This window comes from Oculina patagonica, chromosome 9, assembly GCF_052425735.1.
Source record: "Oculina patagonica isolate OP01 chromosome 9, crgOcupat, whole genome shotgun sequence".
Classification (NCBI taxonomy): Eukaryota; Metazoa; Cnidaria; class Anthozoa; order Scleractinia; family Oculinidae; genus Oculina; species Oculina patagonica.
This window is the reverse complement of record NC_135766.1, coordinates 29,712,483-29,733,954: the sequence shown is the minus strand read 5'-3', so window position 1 is coordinate 29,733,954 and position 21,472 is coordinate 29,712,483. Positions and strand designations below refer to the sequence as shown.

Below are 21,472 nucleotides of genomic sequence, written 5' to 3'. Positions count from 1 at the left end.
TCTAAAATTTGAATTTGGATAATACAGTGTGGGTTAATGTTTAACTAATACAGGCTATATAAAGATATACGGTGACAAGATATATAATAATAATAATAATAATAATAATAATAATAATAATAATAATAATAATAATAATAATAATAATAATAATAATAAAATTGAAAAAAACAAAAATAATGAAATTGTCAATGTTCATTTCTACGGTTAATACCATTAGGCGCAAGTGTTTGGCCTCTGTGTATCAGGTAGGCCTCTCTAGCCTTTCTGCGGGATGCATTATTTGTCGGTTGGAGTTCCAAAGGAATGAGTGTCATGTCTTGGATAGAGTGATCAGGTAGATTAAAATGCGTAGGTACTGCTGCTGAAGCGTTAGCGTGTCTGGGATTGTTCGTGGCTTGTCTATGTTCAGCGAATCTTTCTCGGATACTACGTTTAGTTTCCCCTATGTATTGTTTCTTACATTTGTTACATTCTATCATATAAGTTAAGTTTGAAGATTTACAAGTTATGCGATGCTTGATTTCTCGCACTTCTCCCGTGTTGTTGAAAGTGTATGTTCTTCTGCCATTTTCAATGCGGGGGCAGGTGAGACATCCGTGTTTCGAGTTGCAGCGGAAGGTGCCATGAAGGGTAGGGATTTCACGAGTTTAGGTATACGAAAGGGTATGAACATCTGTCACTTAGGTATTTAAAAGGGCCTTTAATTAAAATATTTCGAACAGACGCAATTTGTGGCCGTGTTATTTTCATTTATTAAGCGCTACATGGAAAATGACAAGAAAACGTCCTGTTTTAAGTCCACGCCACGTCCTTTAGGTATATGAAAGGGGTACCTATTTTCAGTTAAAGGTATACGAAAGGGGTACAATTTCTGTCAAAATGATATATAAAAGGGTAAGGGGTTAGAACTCGGGGCGGAGCCTCCCCGTATAAAACTTTTTTGAGTACCCCCCCCCCCCCCCGGGTAAATAATAGACTTTATTACTGTTTTAGGCAAAAACGAATTACAACAATATTACCAAAAAATTAAAATAGTAAAAAAGTTATATACAAAAATATGAAAAACTACATTTAAATTAAACGACTGTAACGTTTCGCTCCCCAAACGATGAATGAAGTCTGGTGCCTCTTTGTACGTGAAACGGGCACACGTATAAGGTTGAGAGATCTAAAATAATACGCGTGCTCCTTAAATGGGTCTATTAAGCGCTTGCAAGGATGTATATCTGAATCAGCAATTTTCTTAAATTCGTTGACGGTAAGATCGTTTCTACGAATGGACAGCGGTACAACAGTGTCCCTAGGCACGCCGATTCACAGAGCGGTCATACGCAGCGCGTGTGCTCAGTTCATGTGTAATTGCCGCCAAAATGTTCCATACAAAGTCTTAAATTTCCCGTAAACTTTTGCTTTAAAGCCAAAAGTTAACGCCGTCCCTGGAAAGTTAAGGTTTATACGCCGCTCATGGATTGGAAATTTGATAATTCATCTCCACTTAGTGTCCCAGCTTGAACTGTTCTTTCACCGTACTATTTCTTTAACAATTTCTTGCAAAAGTTTGCCCACTTTCGAGTCAAAAGTTCGAGGCGGCAAAGACCGGATGTGACGTCAACTTTTGCGTTTGACCGCTGTGAAAGGCACGCCGATTATATCCAGACACCGGTTCAGCAGCTTCTCGAGATCTGTCTCGAGATATGGTGGCAGACCGCCCCATACTGGGGAAGCGTACTCAAGTAGGGGCCGAATCTTGGTCAGATATGTTGTCAATCCAACTTCCTTGTGTAACCTGGCTTCCCTGTAAATTCTCACTTGATAAATACGTTTAGCAGCCCTTAGTTTAAAAAATAAATAATAAATACTGTAATTAAAATTACTTGTGAACTGAACTAAAAGTATTATTTTAAAAACTTTCACCTGTACCTGTTTCTCTGCAGGATAAACAAGCAAGCTATGATGTAGTTGACAATGATGCTGATCCTGTGCCATCCAATTCATCTTACTCGCAAACAGGGTAAATTGCATTCATTTTAACTGTACTTGAGGCACTCAAGGAGATCCCAGAAACAATTGAACGAATGCATTTTTTTAATAAATCGTGGGAGGCGCGGTGGCCTAATGGTTAGTGCGCTGGACTCCGCATCGAGCAGTCCGGGTTCGAGCCCTGGCTGGGGCGCTGCGTTGTGTTCTTGGGCAAGACACTTTACTCTCACAGTGCTTCTCTCCACCCAGGCCCCAGTTGTTCGAAGGGTGGATAACGCTATCCACTGGATAAATCACTATCCAGTGGATAAGTCTTAACCAAACATACTACGCTATCCACCGGATAGTGATTTATCCGGTGGATAGCGTTATCCACCCTTTCAACAACTGGGGCCAGGTGTATAAATGGGTACCCGCGAAATAATGCTGGGGGGTATCCTGTGATGGACTAGCATCCCATTCAGGGGGGAGTAGAAATATTCCTAGCCGCTTAATGCTATCGAAACCGGGATAAGCTCCGGCAGTATGGGCCGCATGGCTCGAGGCTACCCTTCCCCCCAGTTCTCTTTATTTCAAACACATAGCGCTACATTACAATATAATTTACTTAATCAAGTTACACTACTTTACACATCTTACACTACATTTCAAATAGACTTCATCAAACTACGTTGTACTGTTTTGCATTTTTTGTTACTTTGTCCTTACTAGAAACGGCTTTTGGTCTTGGAAACAGCAAAAGAAAAGTTAACAAAAAATATATTAGGTACACGTACATTTTAGCCGCCCGCCCAACCCCCAACCTGGAGGACCAGTGACTACCATTTAGTCTGGCCTCTACCTTTTGACCTGTCCGCCAAGGTTACACCTGCTAGGGGGAGACCCCCGATGGTATACATGTAGCTCTCAAGGTGGCATACCACTTATGTCAAGTAAAACACTCGTGTCGTGATATAGGAAATTTATCATATCTGAAAGATATTAAATATTTTTCAGACATGGGGAAAGCTGTGCGGGTGTGATTGCTGCTGTGTTGAATAACTCCTTTTGTGGAGTAGGATTGGCATACCATGCACGCCTTGGAGGTATGTTAAATGGACTAGGTCATGGTATTTTAGATAATTCTATTTATTTTCGTTAAGTAAGAGTTCTAAACTTCAAATTGTCAGAGCAAAAGTGTTTTATTGGCAAAATCACGGCCACATAACAAACAAGGATGATTTTCGAGCATTGTTAATGACACTTCAAACAAATTGAGATAAACTTGAAAAAAGTCAGGCCGACTTTTTTCAAGTTTACCCGAACGCAATCCGTTTCAGTCTTCTCGAATTTTGCCCATCCGTGTCCCTTTTTGGCCTTTCTATGTTTGTTTTGAGTTCTTTTACAGTTTTAAGCCGTTGTTGTGATAATTCAGTTAATTCTATGCCCAGTTGGTCAGGGCCGAAATTGCCTAAAATTGCGTGACATAGCCCCTTTAAATTACAGAATACTACATGTACATGTCACGATTTATACCCAGCAAAATTCTCAATTTGGTGGCAAGAAACTGTTTTTTCTCAGTTTTAGCTATAAATAGCAGTTGCAAGTGAAGTCTGGAAACCATGCAGATGTAGCTGGTTTTTGCCGGAAGCGTTTGTATTTGAACAAAACAGGAAATTGAAGTCAAAATTTCTAAACTTATCTTATTGTAAATCCTGCTGGAAATTGGTTTTATATAAATGATAAAACATGGTTACGCAGAGATGGAAATTTATCTCGAGTGTTCAAATCGATAGCTCACGAGTGAGCGCAGCGAACAAGTGATATATCGGTTTTGGACACGAAAAAAAAAATTACCACTGGAAACGCATGCAGCAAGTTGCCCTAGACAACAATGTCGTTTTGACGTCAAAAGCTCATCACCAAACGTCCTCCTTGCCTTACTCAACTGATAATCGTATTTATTTTTATTTGACTTTCAAAATTGTCGTGTAAACAAAAAAAAAGGTAAAGTCTGTGTCCGAGCCTAAGTGGCCCATACAGCCGGAGCTTATCCCGGTTTCTGTAGCATTAAGCGACTAGGAGTATTGCTACTCCCCCCTGGATGGGATGCTAGTCCATCGCAGGGTTACCCCCCAGCAGTAAGTTCGCCGGTACCCATTTATACACCTGGGTGGAGAGAGGCACTGTGAGAGTAAAGTGTCTTGCCCAAGAACACAACGCAGCGCCCCGGCCAGGTCTCGAACCCGGGCCGTTCGACTCGGAGCCGAGCGCGCTAACCATTAGGCCACCGCGCCTCCCACAAAAAAAATGTCGTGTACATTGATTAAACTTCAGTGAACACATGTATGCAGGCCACTGCTTGCGTGTGTTCGTTGTCTGTGTTTTAGTTTGTCATTTTGTAGTCCCTGATGTTGACCTCCGCTCAGTAAACATTGGCGAATATCTACCTCAAAGTACGGCAAATATTTTCCAATGTTAACTTCACTTTGGTCAAATATCTTAATTGTTAAATATTTTACAGCTTTTCATAGCCCGTTCTTGTTTATCTTTTTCCATTCAGGAATTCGCCTGTTTCATGATCTTTTATCGAGTGCCAGACGTTCTGAAGGCCTCAGATGCTGATGATATACACTGTATTACGTAAACAGCTTTTCAAACACCGTTTTTGAAGTGTTTTTCTTTCTCCACTCCACTCAGGAATTCGCCTGTTTTTATCGACTAAAAGCTTCAGATGCTGACGAAGCTAGAGCTCTCAGTCACGCAAGTGATTACATTGACATTTATTCAAATAGCTGGGGTCCAATTAGCAGGGGTTTTACAGTGGATGGTCCTGGCCACCTCACGAAACGTGCATTGCAAAATGGCGCAGAGAAGGTAACGTGTTATTTTGGAAACGTATTTTTACTCTTTCCACAGTAAAATTTCCAAGCCGTTTCTGTTCTAAGATTAAAGAAACAGTCACACCCAAGGTTTCAAGGTGTTTTGTTTGCTTCTGTTTTTCATCAGTATGGAAGTGTTTCAAGCTAGAGGTTTTATATTTATTTTCTCGTGAATTGCATTATTTTGCAAATTATTCACGAGTTAAAAAAGAACAGCAACTGTCAAACATCTTCGAATCTTCCTCGGCAATCTTCGGAAATCTTTGGAAAAGTTCGGAAAATGTTCGGAAACATTCGTACGACCTTCGGACAACATTTTGAAAATCTTCGGAAATCTTCGGAAAATGGTCGGAAATCTTCGGAAAATTGTCAAAAATATCATAATTAGTAGGTTTAAATAATAAACAGGAAAATACGTGGTTGCTTGGATATATGAAATTTATCTTCTCGTGTTCAAAACCGATATCTCACTTGTTCGCTGCGCTCACTCGTGAGCTATCAGTTTGAACACTCGAAGAAAAATTTCATATCTCCACGCAACCGTGTATTATCCTCTATTTGTCTATTTAACTTACAGGGTCGTATATTAATGGTCGTGGTTTAATCTATGTGTTTTCTGGAGGCAATGGTGGAATTTACAAGGACCATTGTGCTTTCAATGGCTATGTCAACAATATATACACAATAGCCATAACAGGAGTGAGGAGTGATGGGTCAATTCCTTTATTCGCGATGCCTTGCACTGGAATCATGGCGGTTACTTACACTAGGGACACCCTTGGTGGTAAAAGCAAAGTGGTAGGTCACTAAAAGAAATGTTTTCTACTCTACAGTAAGAAGACCCGTTCTTGAATATTGCTCGTCAATTTCCACCATAGTCTGCCCGACTATTTAAGTGACGGCCTCGAACGTGTACAAAAAAGAGCGCTCTCAATAATTGCACCTAGCAAATCATACAAACACTGCTTCGACAGTTTTGGTCTCCGCACTTTACGCCGGATAGGCGCAATGAACAATGTGTAAAGTTGTTCAACAGTATATCATCGGATCAGCACAAGCTCGCTTGCCTGCTTCCCCCGAAACACTATGGCCACTACAACATCAGGCATGAGAGAGTTTTCGACTTGCCTCGTTTTTATACTAACCGTTTTAATAATAAATAATAAATAATTCACTTATATTGCGCAATTATCAATTTAAAAATTTTCAATTGCGCATTACAATATAGTTAAAAAAAAACTAAAAATTTAAAATTTAAATTCACAAGCTAAAAAGATTAAAATGTATATGACTATATGTATATATATATATGTATATATATATATATGACTGACGCGAGTGCACCACGCAGTGACGTCATCTGTACGTTTGTACTCTTCACAATGCGCGCAGTAGCTCAGTTATTGTATAATTTAAAAAAAGAGCAAAGTTAAGTAAAGCAAGGAAATATACATGTGAGAAAGAGGAAATAACTATTCGCTACCAGTATTTTCTTGTTTCAAATACGCAAAAAATTAGAGATCTTAAAGATATTGACGTTATTTACAAGTCACACGCAGGAAATAAATAACTGTGGAGCTCAAAAGCCCTGGCTAAATCTTCATATTAAGCTTAACTGTTATGCATAATAGGAGAGGCATGGAATAAATTATAGTTATGCGATATTTTCTGGTGACATACCGTGACTATCCCACTCGTCACTTGATTTGTCTGTGTATACAAACCGGCATAAAAGTTCGTGTGTATACCGAAAAGTCAAGTCATATTTTACGGTATGCCTATCAAATATTGCATAACTTCTATGTAGAAGACTGAAAAGTAGTACATAGTTCTGCTGTGTTCCCGTAAATTTTATTGAAGATGTTCACAGTGCCTCGTACCAAGTAATAGAATTTGGGCGGTAGTGAACATTGACCATACTCTGTGTTACTCCAAATACACGCCTAAACCTGGTCGCATGTAAATCGATCGGTTACGGGCCAAAAGTCAAAATTCATAATCAGAGATCAACAGCAATGACATCATCTAATTACAGATTACTGCTGATAAAAACAAGGCATGTACAGACAGCTTTGGTGCTAGTTCTGCTGCTGCAGCAATGGCTTCCGGGCTCATAGCCTTGACACTGAGTGCAAAGTAAGTTACTGTTAAATACATGTTTTTATCAAAAACTAGCAATGGTATATTGCAATTCCTGCGTTTTGATTGGTTGACAGTTAGTGACAATATCACCATGCCCCTCCACCGCTGAGGTCGATTTTGTCGACCTGACGCCATTTTGTGTGCGAGGCTTGACCACCCGCACATAACAAGAAAAGGAAAAATCGCACTTTGGAGGAATTTTCTACGCTTCACCTGAGCACTCAGAACTAAAGGGCCAACGACAGGAAAGAAAAACTACCCGAAATTACGGTGGTGGAATTTCTGTAGCGATTTGACCAATTTCACGGAGGTTATTTCGCTTCGAGTGAGATGTTGTCGATAATAGTTTCCAGCCTTGGAAATACCGTACTTATTCGATTAAGCGCCCTCGGCGCTTATTAAATTTTTGGACCTGGAGAGTGGGCGCTTATTCGAGGTGGGCGCTTATTAAATTTTCACCATTTTAGCAAGTAGTAAGTTTATTTTGAAGATGTACTAAAGCAGAATTTTAATTGTTTATTGAAAGTTTCTGTAAAGTTATAAGAAAACCCGATCTTAGATAAAGTCTTTAGGTAGTACTTAGTTAACAACATTCAACCCAGTTGTCACTAAGGTCAATACTCTCCTTGTACACTTCAGATTTTTTGGAGGAGTGGGGCGGGGTGGGCGCTTATTCGAGGCTGCGCGCTTATTAACTTTTCCTACCTATAGCCAATAGGGTGGGCGCTTATTCGAGGTGGGCGCTTATTCGAGGTTGGGCGCTTAACCGAATAAATACGGTATTTAATAAAGTAAACGTGTTCAAAATTTCGCAAAGCAATAACTCATCCAAATCACTTCAAATTGGCCCGAAGAACTGGCAAACAAGAAAGAACACGACACAGCAACAGCGTAAGTCAATTACCTTATTACATGAAATTTTCGCGACACGTTAATTTCGCGAATTTCGCGATTCCAAAAAAATCGCAAAATTAAAGTGACGCGAACATAACGTGACGCGATAATTAAGTGACTCGCGTTATGTCAATAATCAAGAAAGAATAAGTTTAAAACTACTACGGGAAGGAATTTTCAATGTGCATGGATGTTGTCGTCAATTGACTTAAGAACCATAACTCATGCACGTACAAGCATGACCTACTTGTTGACATTGTGAGAACTGCTCCGTTGATGCTATTGCCGAGATTTAGTCCCGCCCTTGCGTTCTTGTTAATTTCGACTGTATTGTTCCTTTTTCGAAATGTAAATAGTGTCTTTCTCAAAAACGCGAAATTTGAGTGATTCTAAATACAAAATTTTCGAAAAATCGCGAAATTTAAGTGTCGCGAAATATGCGCACTTTAAAATAGCGAAATTTACGTGTCGCGAAAATTTCATGTAATAAGGTATATTCATAAAACGTTCCAATTTATATATTGTAAAACAAAATTGTTTCATTCCCATACAAACCCTTATGGCTCTTGTCGTTAGCTTGGGCTGCCTGTGCTTTGAATGGCAGAAATTTTGCCTTATCTAGCCTATTGAATGCCCAGTTTCTCGTTTTCGTTGTCTGTTCAAAGGTGACTCTAGGATAAGAAGTCGAGCAAGTTACCTTTGATGCTTGTGGACGAAAAAACAAACAAACAAAATTTAAAAACCTGGGCACCTAAAATCAAGAGAACTTTCTGAAAGATCAACTTCAAGAATTTTCCTTCTGTTTAATTCCGTTTATGTAATTTCAGTCCAAAGCTTTCTTGGCGGGATGTTCAGCACATCATTGTTCGAACCGCAAGGCCAGATCCTGTTAAAATTAGCAACTGGATCACGAATAAGGCTGGCATACAAGGTATGTGTGTCGTCAAGTTATACCTTAAGGCTACTATTGTAAGCGGCTACTAATTTTAGCGATTTTAGCGAGTTGGGCAAAAATCGCTAAATTTAGTAGTCGCTAAAATTCGTCTCGATCAAATTTAATAGTCGTTTAATTGAAGTACCAACTCCTAACGAAAAGGAAAACAAAATTTAAAAACATAGTCGACTTGACGTGACGTGACGACAAAGTGTGGCTAGGCTAGCTTTTTTTTTTTAACTTATGATGACCCAGCCAGCACCAGCTCTTGTGGAGCGTCCTTAGGGAGGAGCCCCGCCATGGCAGAAGGCAGTCGAGGAGTAGGGGCCGAAACTGTCTGCCATGGTTCCTCCTGACGACTTCCGAGCTGGATCCAGCATTGGAACTGCTGGCTGGGAAGCACGAGAGTGTTTTACTACTTCTTTCATTAAAAACTGGTTTAAACGATATCATTGTTTTTAAATCGCTAAAATAGGCCTTATGCTGAAAATTCACCACCAAGCCTCGTTTACGCGAATTATTCTCAACCCTCAGCCACCTTCGCGCCGTTTTCACGTGGGTATTCTTTTCATCTTTGCTTCTTTGGGAATACGTACATGATAAAATTTACAAGTTTACACTTCGAAAGCGAGGCTTGGTGGTGTAACGTAAACATGATGACGTAAACATGCATAAGGGCTATTAGTAGCCGCTAACAATAGTAACCTTAAGGCAAGTGATTGTTTATAAGTTATAGGAAAAATGTTGATCAGTACAATGATTAATAGGATTAGAGAAGCATTTTTGCAGTAAAACGTGTTGTTGCTGTCGCTTTTGTTCCCGTTGTTGTTGTATTAGGTGTTAATGTTGTAAGGCCAGGGGATCATTAACAAGACTTTTGCTCCTCCAATTTAAAGATTAGAGCTCTTAATTAAGGAAAAAAAAGAACTTGTTACCTACAATACCGTGACATAGCCCCTTAAATATACCCTGATATCAATACACAAATATAGGTAAGTGGCTTGCTTGTTCCTGTATTATTATTTGAGGTATTTTTTTGGAAGTATTCCTTACTTAGAAGCAAAAGAAAAGGGAAACTACAGACAAAAATAATGCTGTCGTTGCCATTGGACCTCACCCAAACAAATTAACGTGCACCCTGCTTTATTATTATGCTTTGTCAGTTGCACTTTCTGTCAGTTCTCTTGTAACCACGCTTCTTTGCTTTGATACAGTGAGTGATAGAGTTGGATTTGGCCTGATGGATGCAAAAAAGATGGTTGATCTGGCAGTCAACTGGACAACAGTTCCTCCAAAAGTTAATTGCACAATACCGCGTCATGGTGTAAACAGGTAACACTGAAGTTTCACGAAAAAGACAGTACTTTGTAGTTTTAAAGATATGTTTTGACAGTTTCAACTATCGTCAGTTACAGTGTACAGAAAGAGTGAATTTGAATAATTCGGTTAATATACTTTTAATTACAGTGGAACCCCGATATAACGATATGCCAAGGGGGCAGTAAAATTATATCGTTATATCGAGGAATCGTTGTATCGGGGTTCCGTCCCATACATTTTACTATTGCTGGGACAAAACATATTCATCGTTATATCGGGAATATCGTTATATCGAAGATCGTTATATCGGGGTTCCACTGTATTTTGTATTTAGGTTATATATTAACCTAAATATTCAAATTCACTCAGATAATTGGTTCACCTGTGAAGTGTGGAACAAACAACAACAATTGAACAAAATAAACAGCACGCAATAGGCCTGTAAACATTCCTTCCACAGCGAAACATAAGGATTATGTCAGTAAAAATTCAGATTCTCTTGGGATTTTTTAGCTTTATGGTTTGTCTACTTGTTTTTAAAGCGAAATATCGTACGTAAAGTAATGGGTTTTATGCGCATTCATTCATTGTAGATGGTTGATGGTCATGATCTGTCATGGATTATATTTGTTCTTGTTTTTCAGTCTAATCCCTTCAATAGAGGCGTTAGAAGAATCGATCGACCTGAGTAACTGGAGTGATTTCTGTGGTGATAAAATTAACTTCTTGGAACACGTTGAAGTAGCCGTCAATTTAAACTATTCCCGCCGTGGAGATTTGTTGATAAAGCTTATTTCACCTCATGGCACTGTGTCCAACCTTACCCAGTACAGGATGTTGGATAGTTCTGTCGGAGCCAAAGACTTAAACTGGGTTCTGATGTCGTTACATTATTGGGGAGAGAATGCTATGGGTCTATGGAAATTAACATTACAGAACACACAGCTGTATCGTCATAATACAGGTTAGTAGGATACATATACAGTGGAACCCCGATATAACGATCGTCGATATAACGATATTCCCGGACGGGTATAACGATGAATATTCTATGTCCCAGCAAAAGTTACAGTAAAATGTATGGGACGGAACCCCGATATAACGATGTTCGATATAACGATATTCCCGATATAACGATTAGAATTTAGCGGACCGAACGTAAAATCCTCCTGATATTTAACAATTATTCGCCGAAGGCGAAGTGATTATTCAACAATAATCACTGAGCCTGAGGCGAATAATTGTTTTAGTATAATTTTTAGAGGTGATCATCAAGAACTTAAAAAAATAACGATAGCAAACAAGAAAACAGCAAACACAAGTGTTCGCTTGCATACGGTGACGTGTAAACCAGTTTAAATCATCGATTGCAATCAGAATTTATTTAGTTAAAGCAATAAAACGGAACAAAACAAACACAATGAGAAAGATAGATGTCTGGTACCTTTGTATGATTGTGGATGACTTCTAAGCGAATGTGCGAAACCTCTAAAAATGAGTAGCTACGGTGAGAAGAGAACTAAATAATGTTTGCTCAATCAGTGGCTCAATCGATCTGACTGAGTTTCTCATCGATCACCAAAACCGCCGTGTTTACGATCATTTCTAATGCCTTGAAAACCATCTCTTGAAAATATTTTCGGTCCAAAAGCCTTGGTAGTTAGTTTGAAAATTTCCCAATGTTTAAAATATCCAGAACTTAGACTGGTTTCTTTCAAATCAAAGAAATTTTCATTCAGCAAAAGCGGCCATGTTTACTTGCCTGGATGTCAAAGGTGGCGTGGCTAAGTAACCAAGCCTTCAAAGCTATAATCACCTCGCGCGGGGTGATTATAGCCTCATAAGCCGAGCTTCTCGACCAATCAGAATGCTTCAATTCTTATAATCACCTCTGAAATTATACTAAAACGATATTATCAGTACACAGTCACATTTTATTTGCAAAACATCGAATTTAATGCAATAACATTACGGTAATCGAGTCATCTCTAACGTTTCTAAAAACAGCTTTGTACAATGATTTAGGAAAATGATACTGTGTTATAAGCCTCTTTATCAACTTTATCCTCCTTATCCTCCTCTAATATGCAGTAAAAAGTACTTGTTAGGTTTACCCCGATATAACGATATTTTCGGTTATTTTACGGCCATATCGTTATATCGGGAGTTTTGATATAACGATATTATTTTACTGCTCCCTTGGCATATCGTTTTATCGGGGTTCCACTGTAAAAATTGGAAATAATAAAGTAGAGAAAGAGAGATGAAATGGTCTGACATCTTTTTTGTAACAACCCCATTACTTGAGGAATCAAACCTGTTGTCATGTTCTCTGGATAAAATCTCAAAGTGGCCATTCTAACCGTTGTGATGTGTATTTTCAGCAACACGGTACCAACGGTAAAAAAGAAAGAAAAATGACAAATACATACTAGTGTGTCAGCAACCTTTAGACAATGGAAACAAGTTTGGGGGGGGGGGGGGGGGGGACTTGCTGACTTGTGATATTGACATGTGTGGTTTGGGCGAGATGCGAGAGCAAAATACGAGTGTTTATGCGAGCTTTGTAATTGTAAACGAGATATGTAAGCGTCGGGTGTCTGATAAGTAACAGCGAAAGTTTGAAGACTGTAGAAGAAGATGATTACTTTCCCAAAAGAGATCAGGTGTTCACGTGAACTCGAAAGAAATTGGGTTTTTCGAATTCAAAAGAGAGGTGAAAACAGTGAAAGTAAAACTCGCTGGAATCGTCTTAAAAACAAGTAGACAAACCATAAAACTCAAAGATCCCAAGAGAAACTTAATTTTTACTGATATAATCCTTATGATTCGCTGTTTCGCCACAGTTCTTGCATAAACACTATTGTTTTCGGGGTACCTGTGTCAACAGCTTGCTCCTCAGTAGGCCTTTTGCACAATTAGGTACCATGCAATACAACAAAAACTTAACGCCACATATTACTATCATGGAAAGGTTATTGCGTCTTTACAAATTATTTGTTTTGCTTATTTTTGTTTGTTTTGTTTTGTTTTCGTTGTTTTAGTTTTACTGTGCTGTGTGAAATTTTACTGTGTATTTTTCTTGCTAAGGAATACTTTTTAACTGGACGCTGATTTTACATGGGACAACTTTGAACCCACTCGACTACAACCCTCACGTGGCTACTGTCAGTCCACCGTCGACAGAGGAAACGCGACAGACAGAGTCTACAAGTAAGACTTTCTTGTATGAATTTTGTATTGGTCATTTTGCTTTTGTATAATTATAATTAACAAATGATGTATGAAAGCTCAGCCAATTAGATTGCAGCATTTGCATTAGACAGTAATTACTAGTAATAATTAAACATTGTAGTCACTATCTGTCTTCTCATTGGCTAAGAGCCTACAGTTAATTCTGAGAATCAGCGCAACCCACAGATTAGTGAACAATCTGCTAGAATTCCGGTTATAAGCCCTGGGCTTATACAACTTCGTGAGGGGTTTTGAGTGGGCTTTTAAACGGAGGGGCTTATATCCGGGAGGGCTTAAAAGTGGAATGAAAAAAACGTTTCGAAAAGAGCCACGGGAGTGTTGATCGAAATAGGTTTTTAAGTTAAAAACGCATAATAAAGCAACATTTAGCCCTATTCAGTACTACCATCCAGTGGAGGGGGCTTATATCCGGGGGGGGGGGGGGCTTATAATCGGATGTTTTTTTTTGTTTTCTAGCAGATGGGCCTATAACCGGAGGGGCTTATAAGCGGGGGGGGGGGGGGGGGGGCTTATAACCGGAATTTTACGGTATTTCCGAGAGCAATATGGGAGACATCTGACAGCGAAGAAATTCATAGTTTGTCGATTCCCTTCTTCAACCGAGCAAAAAATTGAACCTAAATTGAAAAATTGCTGAGAGAAATTCTCGGAAACACAAAATGACCAACAAAGATTGCGAAGGAACTATTCCACGAATACCGTGAAGGAAAGGCAGAAGCAAGACGACAAGTAGGAATTAGTAGAACGGTTGAAATCGTTTTGTCCTTATTTTTTTTTTCAGAAAAACAATGTGTAATAAAACAATTATTAAATTCGGTTTTTGTGATATCCGGAATAATGAAGGTCTCGGTAAGTGTTATCAGCCTCAGCCTTCGGCTTCGACTGATAACACTTACCTCGACCTTCATTATTCCGGATATCACAAAAACCTCATCCAATAACTGATTATAATTGTATATGACGTAAAACGCGAATGGCATAAACATGTTTTCAATAAGACGCTAACTCTGAAGTTTAAAAACCTAACTTTAGAATTATACTGCCGTCAATCATAATAACGACGACCATCCACGGACCTTAAAAAAGAAAAAAATATGTATCAAAATTCACCAACGGCAAAATATGGATGCGATCTTTTGAACACGTTAAAGTAAACTTCTTTGTTTCCCGAGACGTTTGCCTAGGTAAGAGACGGCGGTATAAAACACAACGGTTTGTTGAGATTTAATATTTGAATTATCTAGTTTATAAGAACGCTATTTTGTTTATTGTTTGTGTTTGATGACACTTAATCTTGTACAAGGTGCACAAAAAGAAAAGATAAATAAAGATGACGGGAGATGTCATGGGGGAGGGGGCACTTAACTAAAATTCTACGATTACTCCATTCAATTCGAAAACGTACACAACAGAGTGAATTCGTGTAACCCGTTTTTTAAATGCTAATGAGCCGCAAAATATTCTAATGTTTGTGTACAATAAAACAACACACGGGTGTTCAGAAAACCTCCAAGCAATCAGTTTAATTGTTTTAAAGAAAATAAACAGGAAGTGTTTCCTCCTTCTTTGAAACCTAAATCGAAATAAAGCGGACGTTTAGGCTACGTTTACACGGACACGGTTTCATTTGTAACCGCATCGAAAGCGATGCGGTTACGCCTTTCGTTTACACGGCACCGATCGAGACCACTACTGTAACCGGGTCGTTTTGAAAACGCTGTCAAAAGTGGAGCGTTTTCAAAACGATACGGTTTCGTTGTCGTGTAAACGATCAAAAACGGCGAAACCGCATCGATTTGAAAACGGCCATATATTTTGGCACGAACTGGCTGGCTTGCAAAGGGTAAACATGGTAAAACACACATAGAGAGCAGCGCTTGCTTATACAATGACATTCGAAAACAGTCGGAAAATCGTTAAATAGGCTCCGTGTAAACACTTCGAAACCGTGTCGTTTTCGATGCGGTTTCGAGGTCATGAAACCGTGTCGATTGATAACCGTGTCCGTGTAAACGTAGCCTAAATTAGTTTGAAACAAAAAAAATAAATAAAAGATTATCGATCTGGTTCAAAACACACAGAATTTAATCTTTTCTCCTTGTTGTTTATCAGAAGACGCCTTACAAATTTGCCAAGAACACGTGCACAGCTATTTCCTTCTCATATGTAACAAGTCAACAAGGTGATAAAATGTTTAATTTAAAGGGCTTGCCTTAATTATTTTGTTACAAAACAAGCCAATACTCAAAACGTTTTCAAATGTCGATAACAGGCAAATTCTTTAAAGCAATGTGTTTTCTGATGTTATTTGTTTACTGTAGAACGTAATTAGGAATGAATGTAAAACAAAAAATGTTGAAAATGGCATGACAGTAATTTAGTTGACAAACATAGAGGATTTCTGAGCGTTACTGAACCAAGTTCAGTTTTTGTTTTTGTTATTAAAGGGACCATGTCACGGATTTTAAAAGATTTTTGAACAGCCAAAATGTATATTTTTGTCGTATGAAACTACAAAATAATGGTCTATTTTTATTAACAATTGCTATTTTAGAGCACTTAACTTGTTTTAAAGTGCGTTTGGCTGCGGATGGCTCGGATGGAAATGGATTGCAATTTGAAAACGTTAGCCAGCGTTTACTCCTTTAAAAAAGCGACTGATATTTTTAGCCGAAGTTTGATTTCTATCCCCCAATAAGATAATATATCTTCAGTTAAATGTTCAAAGATAATGTGTTTCATGGGTTTTAGACCAAAAATCTGTGAAATTCCCGTGACATAGTCCCTTTAATCCAGTCGTTCTTGACACCAGATGCGCGCTATTCCCTTTGTTAGTTTCCCTGCAGCTGCTTTTACGTGCCTGTCAGCGATCAAACGTCATAGTTTTTGGCGCTCTTGGCAGTCGTTGTAGTTATCTCGTTTGGTACCGTTTGCATTTTTCCTGTGGTTGTCACCATTTACAATGTTTACTCGTTGGTGTTGCCGTCCAAAGCACAGAAAACTATATGCTACGTGTGATTGAAGGGACTATGTAACGGATTTTTTAACCACCAAAATTTATATTTGCATCGCAGGAAAACAAAAAATAATAGTCCATTTTTATTAAAAATTGCTATATTAGAGCACTGAAACTGTTAACAAACAATTTTGGCTGCGGATGGCTCGGATAGAAATGGATTGCAATTTGAAAAAGTTAGGCAAACGTTTTCTAGTTGTTTTCGCGCGTCTTCGCAATAGCGATATTTATAGCCGTAGCTTGATTTCTATCCGGAAATTAAGGTTATATATTCCTTTAGATGTTCAAAGATAATGTTTATTTTGGGTTAAGTTGTCTACCACTAATTTCAGAACAGTTTAGATCAAAAATGTTTGAAATCCCCGTGACATAGTCCCTTTAACAATGAGTCAATGAATGAATGTTTTCTTTTTTGGAAAGGAATACCTTCTGAGAGTACGTTGTTATTTACGGAGACATTTTCACAAGAAAGTTTCTTTTCACCTGCAGCGGAGGAGACATCAACATTGGCAGGTAAGATTTAGTCTTCCTGACAATTAAAGGGACACTGTCAGCAGTTTCATTTCAAAAACTCAAGAGCCTAAAGACATACGGTTCAATTTTGCTAAAAATCACTATGCCAGTGTACTGAAACGATAAACAAGTGATGTCATGGTGATACCATTAGGAACTTTAGATCTCAACTTGAAAAAGTTAGGCTGATTTTCTCAAGTTTGGTCCTTGTGGACTGGAAAAACACCTGAAAATTATTATGGCTCCCTTCTTTCTTCAACAACATTCCACTTTATATCCCCACCTTGATGTACTTGGTGCATTTCATGTACGAGAAACCTATTTGCCAACTTTAGTACATTTTAATTTACCGAAAAGCATTAAAATCCCCCTGAAAGTGTCCCTTTAAGGCTCGTTTACACTAAGCACAAGCATTATAATAATAATAGCTTAATAATGATGACGATGATGATGATCGCATAAGAAGAACGAACACACTCCCATTCGTAAGCATAAGCATAAGCACACTCACAAGCATAAGAAGAACCATATTTTTCGTTATACACTGTTTGAGGGGTATAACAAAACACTTAACGACTGTCTCCACGGGAAGCAGTGAGTTTTACTTCCGCTTAACCCTCAATGTTCTTCTCGACATTTGAGGTCTCGGGGAAACAATGGTCACTGTTTCCCTTTGGGCCAGTCATTAAGTGCTAATTGTTTTCTAGTGCTTTTGTGAGTTTTGTTCTTCTGATGCGGTTGTGCTAATTCATGTGCTTGTGCTTATGCTCGGTCAGTGAAAACGAGCCTCGAGTCTCATCGTTCTGGAAAATCAAATGCATAGTCAAGCTTTATATTCTTCAAGGCCGTACCTAGGATTTTTGTCTGTGGGGGCAAGTTTTCCTGGCGGGGGGCAACTGTTTTCTTTTTAGTTTAGTTTTTTCCTTTTTTCCTTTAGTTTTTCTTGGTGGGGGCAACTGCCTCTCCCCCCTGCCCCCCGCTAGGTATGGCCCTGTAACTCAAGGATTGCAAAGAAAGCCTGTTTTATATCCTCAGAAATCCTCTTTGTTTCTAATGTAGCTTTAATTGATACAAATGAGTTCATTCAACAATTTCGAGTTTTTAAAGTAGCAACAAGTGACCGTCATTCTTTTATTCATTCCTAAAATGGAATTATCCAGTATTATTAGGGCAAAAGAACGTGCAAAATATGCCATGTTATTACACTGGGGACACAAAATAAATAGATACTAAAAAGACAATTAAAAATATTTTAAACTGTGTAAAATATCAAATAATTGTTTTTATTGTTCACCACTAAATTTTCTTCCGCGCGCACATACAAAAACAAGCATCGTGAATTATTTTTAATTTTGAGAAAAAAAAACTCAATTGAAAGCCGAAATTTAACAAACGAAACAAAAACAGACGAGAAACCCACTAAATGCAGTGAATTTGGTTGGGTTTTTCTGTCTGCAGGCAGCTTGTTTACAATAAACAGTCACGGGCGGGCACTATCGATCCGGGCATTTTTTCACGGGAGGGCACTAGGGGCTGATAGTGCCCTCCGGCGGACGGGCACTATCGCGTCACGTGTTCAATTTAAACCAATCAGAATCGGAGAAAAATTAGTGGTGAACTATAATGGCGAATAGAAAACAGCGGGAGAACCAATCAGATTTGCCGATTTCCAATAGAACACAGCTGAGTTTCTACTAATAGCTGATAGTGTACGATAGCTCAGCCTTTGCATAAGAAGAAAAAACTGTCCGCAATAATGGTGTCCGTATTGAGCAAGTTACCATTAGGAACGGTTTAACTCTATCAACAACACGAGAGATAGTGTTTCGTCGCATCATTAAACCTCGATGTTCGTGTTAACTATATTACATAATACAGTCAAATAATGTTAAAAGTCGTAAATGAGTTATATTGAAATAAGTTTCTTTCCTTTAATATAGCTACCGGTGTATATTAGAAAGAAAAAAAATGGGTCAACTGGAGCCAATCAGAAGCATAAACTAAGACAGGCAAAACTTGTTTGTTTACCATTTCCTTTTCATTTAGATACAGCAGCGAAAGTTGGAATTGGTGTTGGAGTTGGAGTTGGAGTGTTGTTGGCAGCTTTGGCTCTATACAAGTTCAAAATGAATAATAGGTAGGCCAAGTTCTGATGTTGGACTTTCATTCGCCATGCCTGATACGTTAAACTTGCTTGCAGTTGACTATCTTACTTGTATGTCATTTAGCGTTCGTTCTTCGTCTTTCTTTTTTTCTGTTTTTGCACACAAGCAGCTCGCATGTACTTGACTGGTCACATTATGAGGCTTCATGCTCTTTATAAACAGGGGCTAAAATCGACTAACCGGCAAGCACGTTTCGCATTCGAGGGGGCAAGCGAGCGTCTTACCAGACCTTACCAGGGCTCAGACAAACTGTGTGCACATTTACATTTTTATAGTGAATGTATGGACTTTCTTTCTTTTCTTTCGGTTTTTTCTCTGAAGCAGGTCCAGAGTCTGAGAGATTCAGCGGCACATCTTGCAGTAAAATTTAGGGAGTACTCCACAGTGAAAGATGTTTCACTAGTAATGGTTGTTTTTAGTGTTTTGTAAAACAACTTTCGAGATTTTATATCCGTTTTGTTTCGGCAGTGGAGGTTTTGCAGGCTCATATATGCTGTTTATAGCCAATATGTTAATTTTTTTCAACTTTTATATCTTCAGTCCCACTGTAGTCGAATTGCAGGAAGCATGAAAAGGAAACGAAAACACAAATGCGGAGGTCAATATAGAAGTAGATCTGTACTATATAAATTAATGAACGTTGTCAAACCATTGTCTCTCCTTCGACTAGCTCAAGCAGGGCAGTAGTGTGCTCACATGTATATCATATGAATACAGCTAATTCGAGATAAGTTGTCGGAAAAAAAGCACAAAAGTGCACGCGACAATACCGGAAGTTGGTATGGGTAGACGTTGAGAGCTACCGCACGTGCTGAATACTAATGAGATAATACGATACGACAAACGCGAATTTGCACGTTTTCTTTCTCTTTAGACATGTGGATACAAGGTACTTTTAGCCACGCTGAATTTAAGAATAGTTTTTTTTTAACTCAAAGACATGCGACAGTAAAAGTAAAGCTACAGAAAAAGGCCTCCTGAGAGGAAAAACAAAATCTCCACGTCCAAAAATAAAAACATGTACATTTCCTCTTGGTCAATATGCAAAGTTGAAGCGAATACCCAGACAACCTTTCAGTCTTGTCGTGTGCACTTTTGTGCTTTTTCCGACAACCTTTCACGAATTAGCTGTATATATACCGTATTTTTTCGATTGAATGCCAGGTACCGAATAAACATGGTAAAGTTGAAAATAGTCACCTCAGGCATTTATTTACGGTATAATAAACCGTGGTTATAGTAGCCAGACACATTTTTGTCAAAAATTACGAATTAAAACGGTTGCTTAAAGGGCAACTCTCGGCTAGAAAACTATATTTCATTAAAAGCTTCCGAATGTTCCCAAAATCATACAGAAAGCAAAAAATTTGACTTCAGAAGCTTTTTTACCGGTTAATTTTAACGTGAAACTTCGAATTTTGCCGCTTTTGTGACATCTCGCCATGAACGCTTCGATTGTGGTCACCTGATGTGATACGTCACAGGTGTGGAACCACAACAAGTCACGAACATGGCTGCCTCAAATTCTAGCAGTGAGAGCTCAACTTCTGCTAGCGATTTCACTGATTTTCAGAGAGCTATAGGAGGGGATATGTCAGGGGATGATTTAGAATTTTCTATGGTATTTCAACCCTAGCGTTTTGAGCCTCCAGAGAAAAACAGCGAGACACGAGAAAGAGAGGAAAATATCGAACCTTCTCACTACCGCTGTGATTTCGACAGCGAGGAATGGTGAGTGAATTGAAGTCTTAAATGTACAGTTTCTAATCTTTCTCTATTACCTCGGCCACTGAATTGTGTACTAAGTCAAACCTGAAAAGCCTTATGATTATTTACATGTACTCGAGAAGCTTAATTAAACATTATACGACCAAACTGTTTGTTACATTTTGCTGTTTACATTCGGTCGTCACATTTTTGCTCATGTTTGTTATAATTGGTTTTTGAGCTTTAGCCTAATGTATCCTATCTACATTGTGCGTCTGAAACCTTGCAAATACCAAAACGCTAGCTACATCCTTTGTGTTACCGATTTTTCTGAATTCTGCTCAAAAGCGAAGAATTCTGCCGGCGGAATGCCAGCTAACGAAACTATTAAAACTTTGCTCGAAATTCTGTGCCAGAATATATTTAGAACATACCTGACATACTCGGGTTTGCAGAACTTTAATGTGGACAAAACTCTTCTGGGTCTCTTAGGGATGGTGGACTGCTCAATCGCTATCAACTGTATCAACTCATTTCTTTTGTTGGAAGAAGGGAGTTTCGCTTTTTTTAGTTGAAACAACTCGCCTCGAGGGAACTTTGTTCAAGGTTGTTCATGACGTGCTTGTGTAGAATGATTTTGCAAACTGACTATCACTCCCGCCCGGGACTATTACACGACCCT

General features: G+C 38.7%; 1 protein-coding gene across 1 annotated transcript in view; it reads left to right on the top strand.

Moving 5' to 3' along the window:
• LOC144664682 (furin-like) overlaps positions 1–21,472 on the top strand; it is a 142,888-nt gene that overhangs the window by 7,560 nt on the left and 113,856 nt on the right. The window contains exons 5-14 of the mRNA XM_078525875.1: positions 1,938–2,014; positions 2,980–3,068; positions 5,422–5,642; positions 6,880–6,980; positions 8,708–8,811; positions 10,029–10,146; positions 10,779–11,098; positions 13,225–13,347; positions 16,826–16,918; positions 18,965–19,055. Coding sequence (XP_078382001.1) covers positions 1,938–2,014; positions 2,980–3,068; positions 5,422–5,642; positions 6,880–6,980; positions 8,708–8,811; positions 10,029–10,146; positions 10,779–11,098; positions 13,225–13,347; positions 16,826–16,918; positions 18,965–19,055 — 1,337 coding nt within the window. The remainder of the gene's footprint in view (positions 1–1,937; positions 2,015–2,979; positions 3,069–5,421; positions 5,643–6,879; positions 6,981–8,707; positions 8,812–10,028; positions 10,147–10,778; positions 11,099–13,224; positions 13,348–16,825; positions 16,919–18,964; positions 19,056–21,472) is intronic.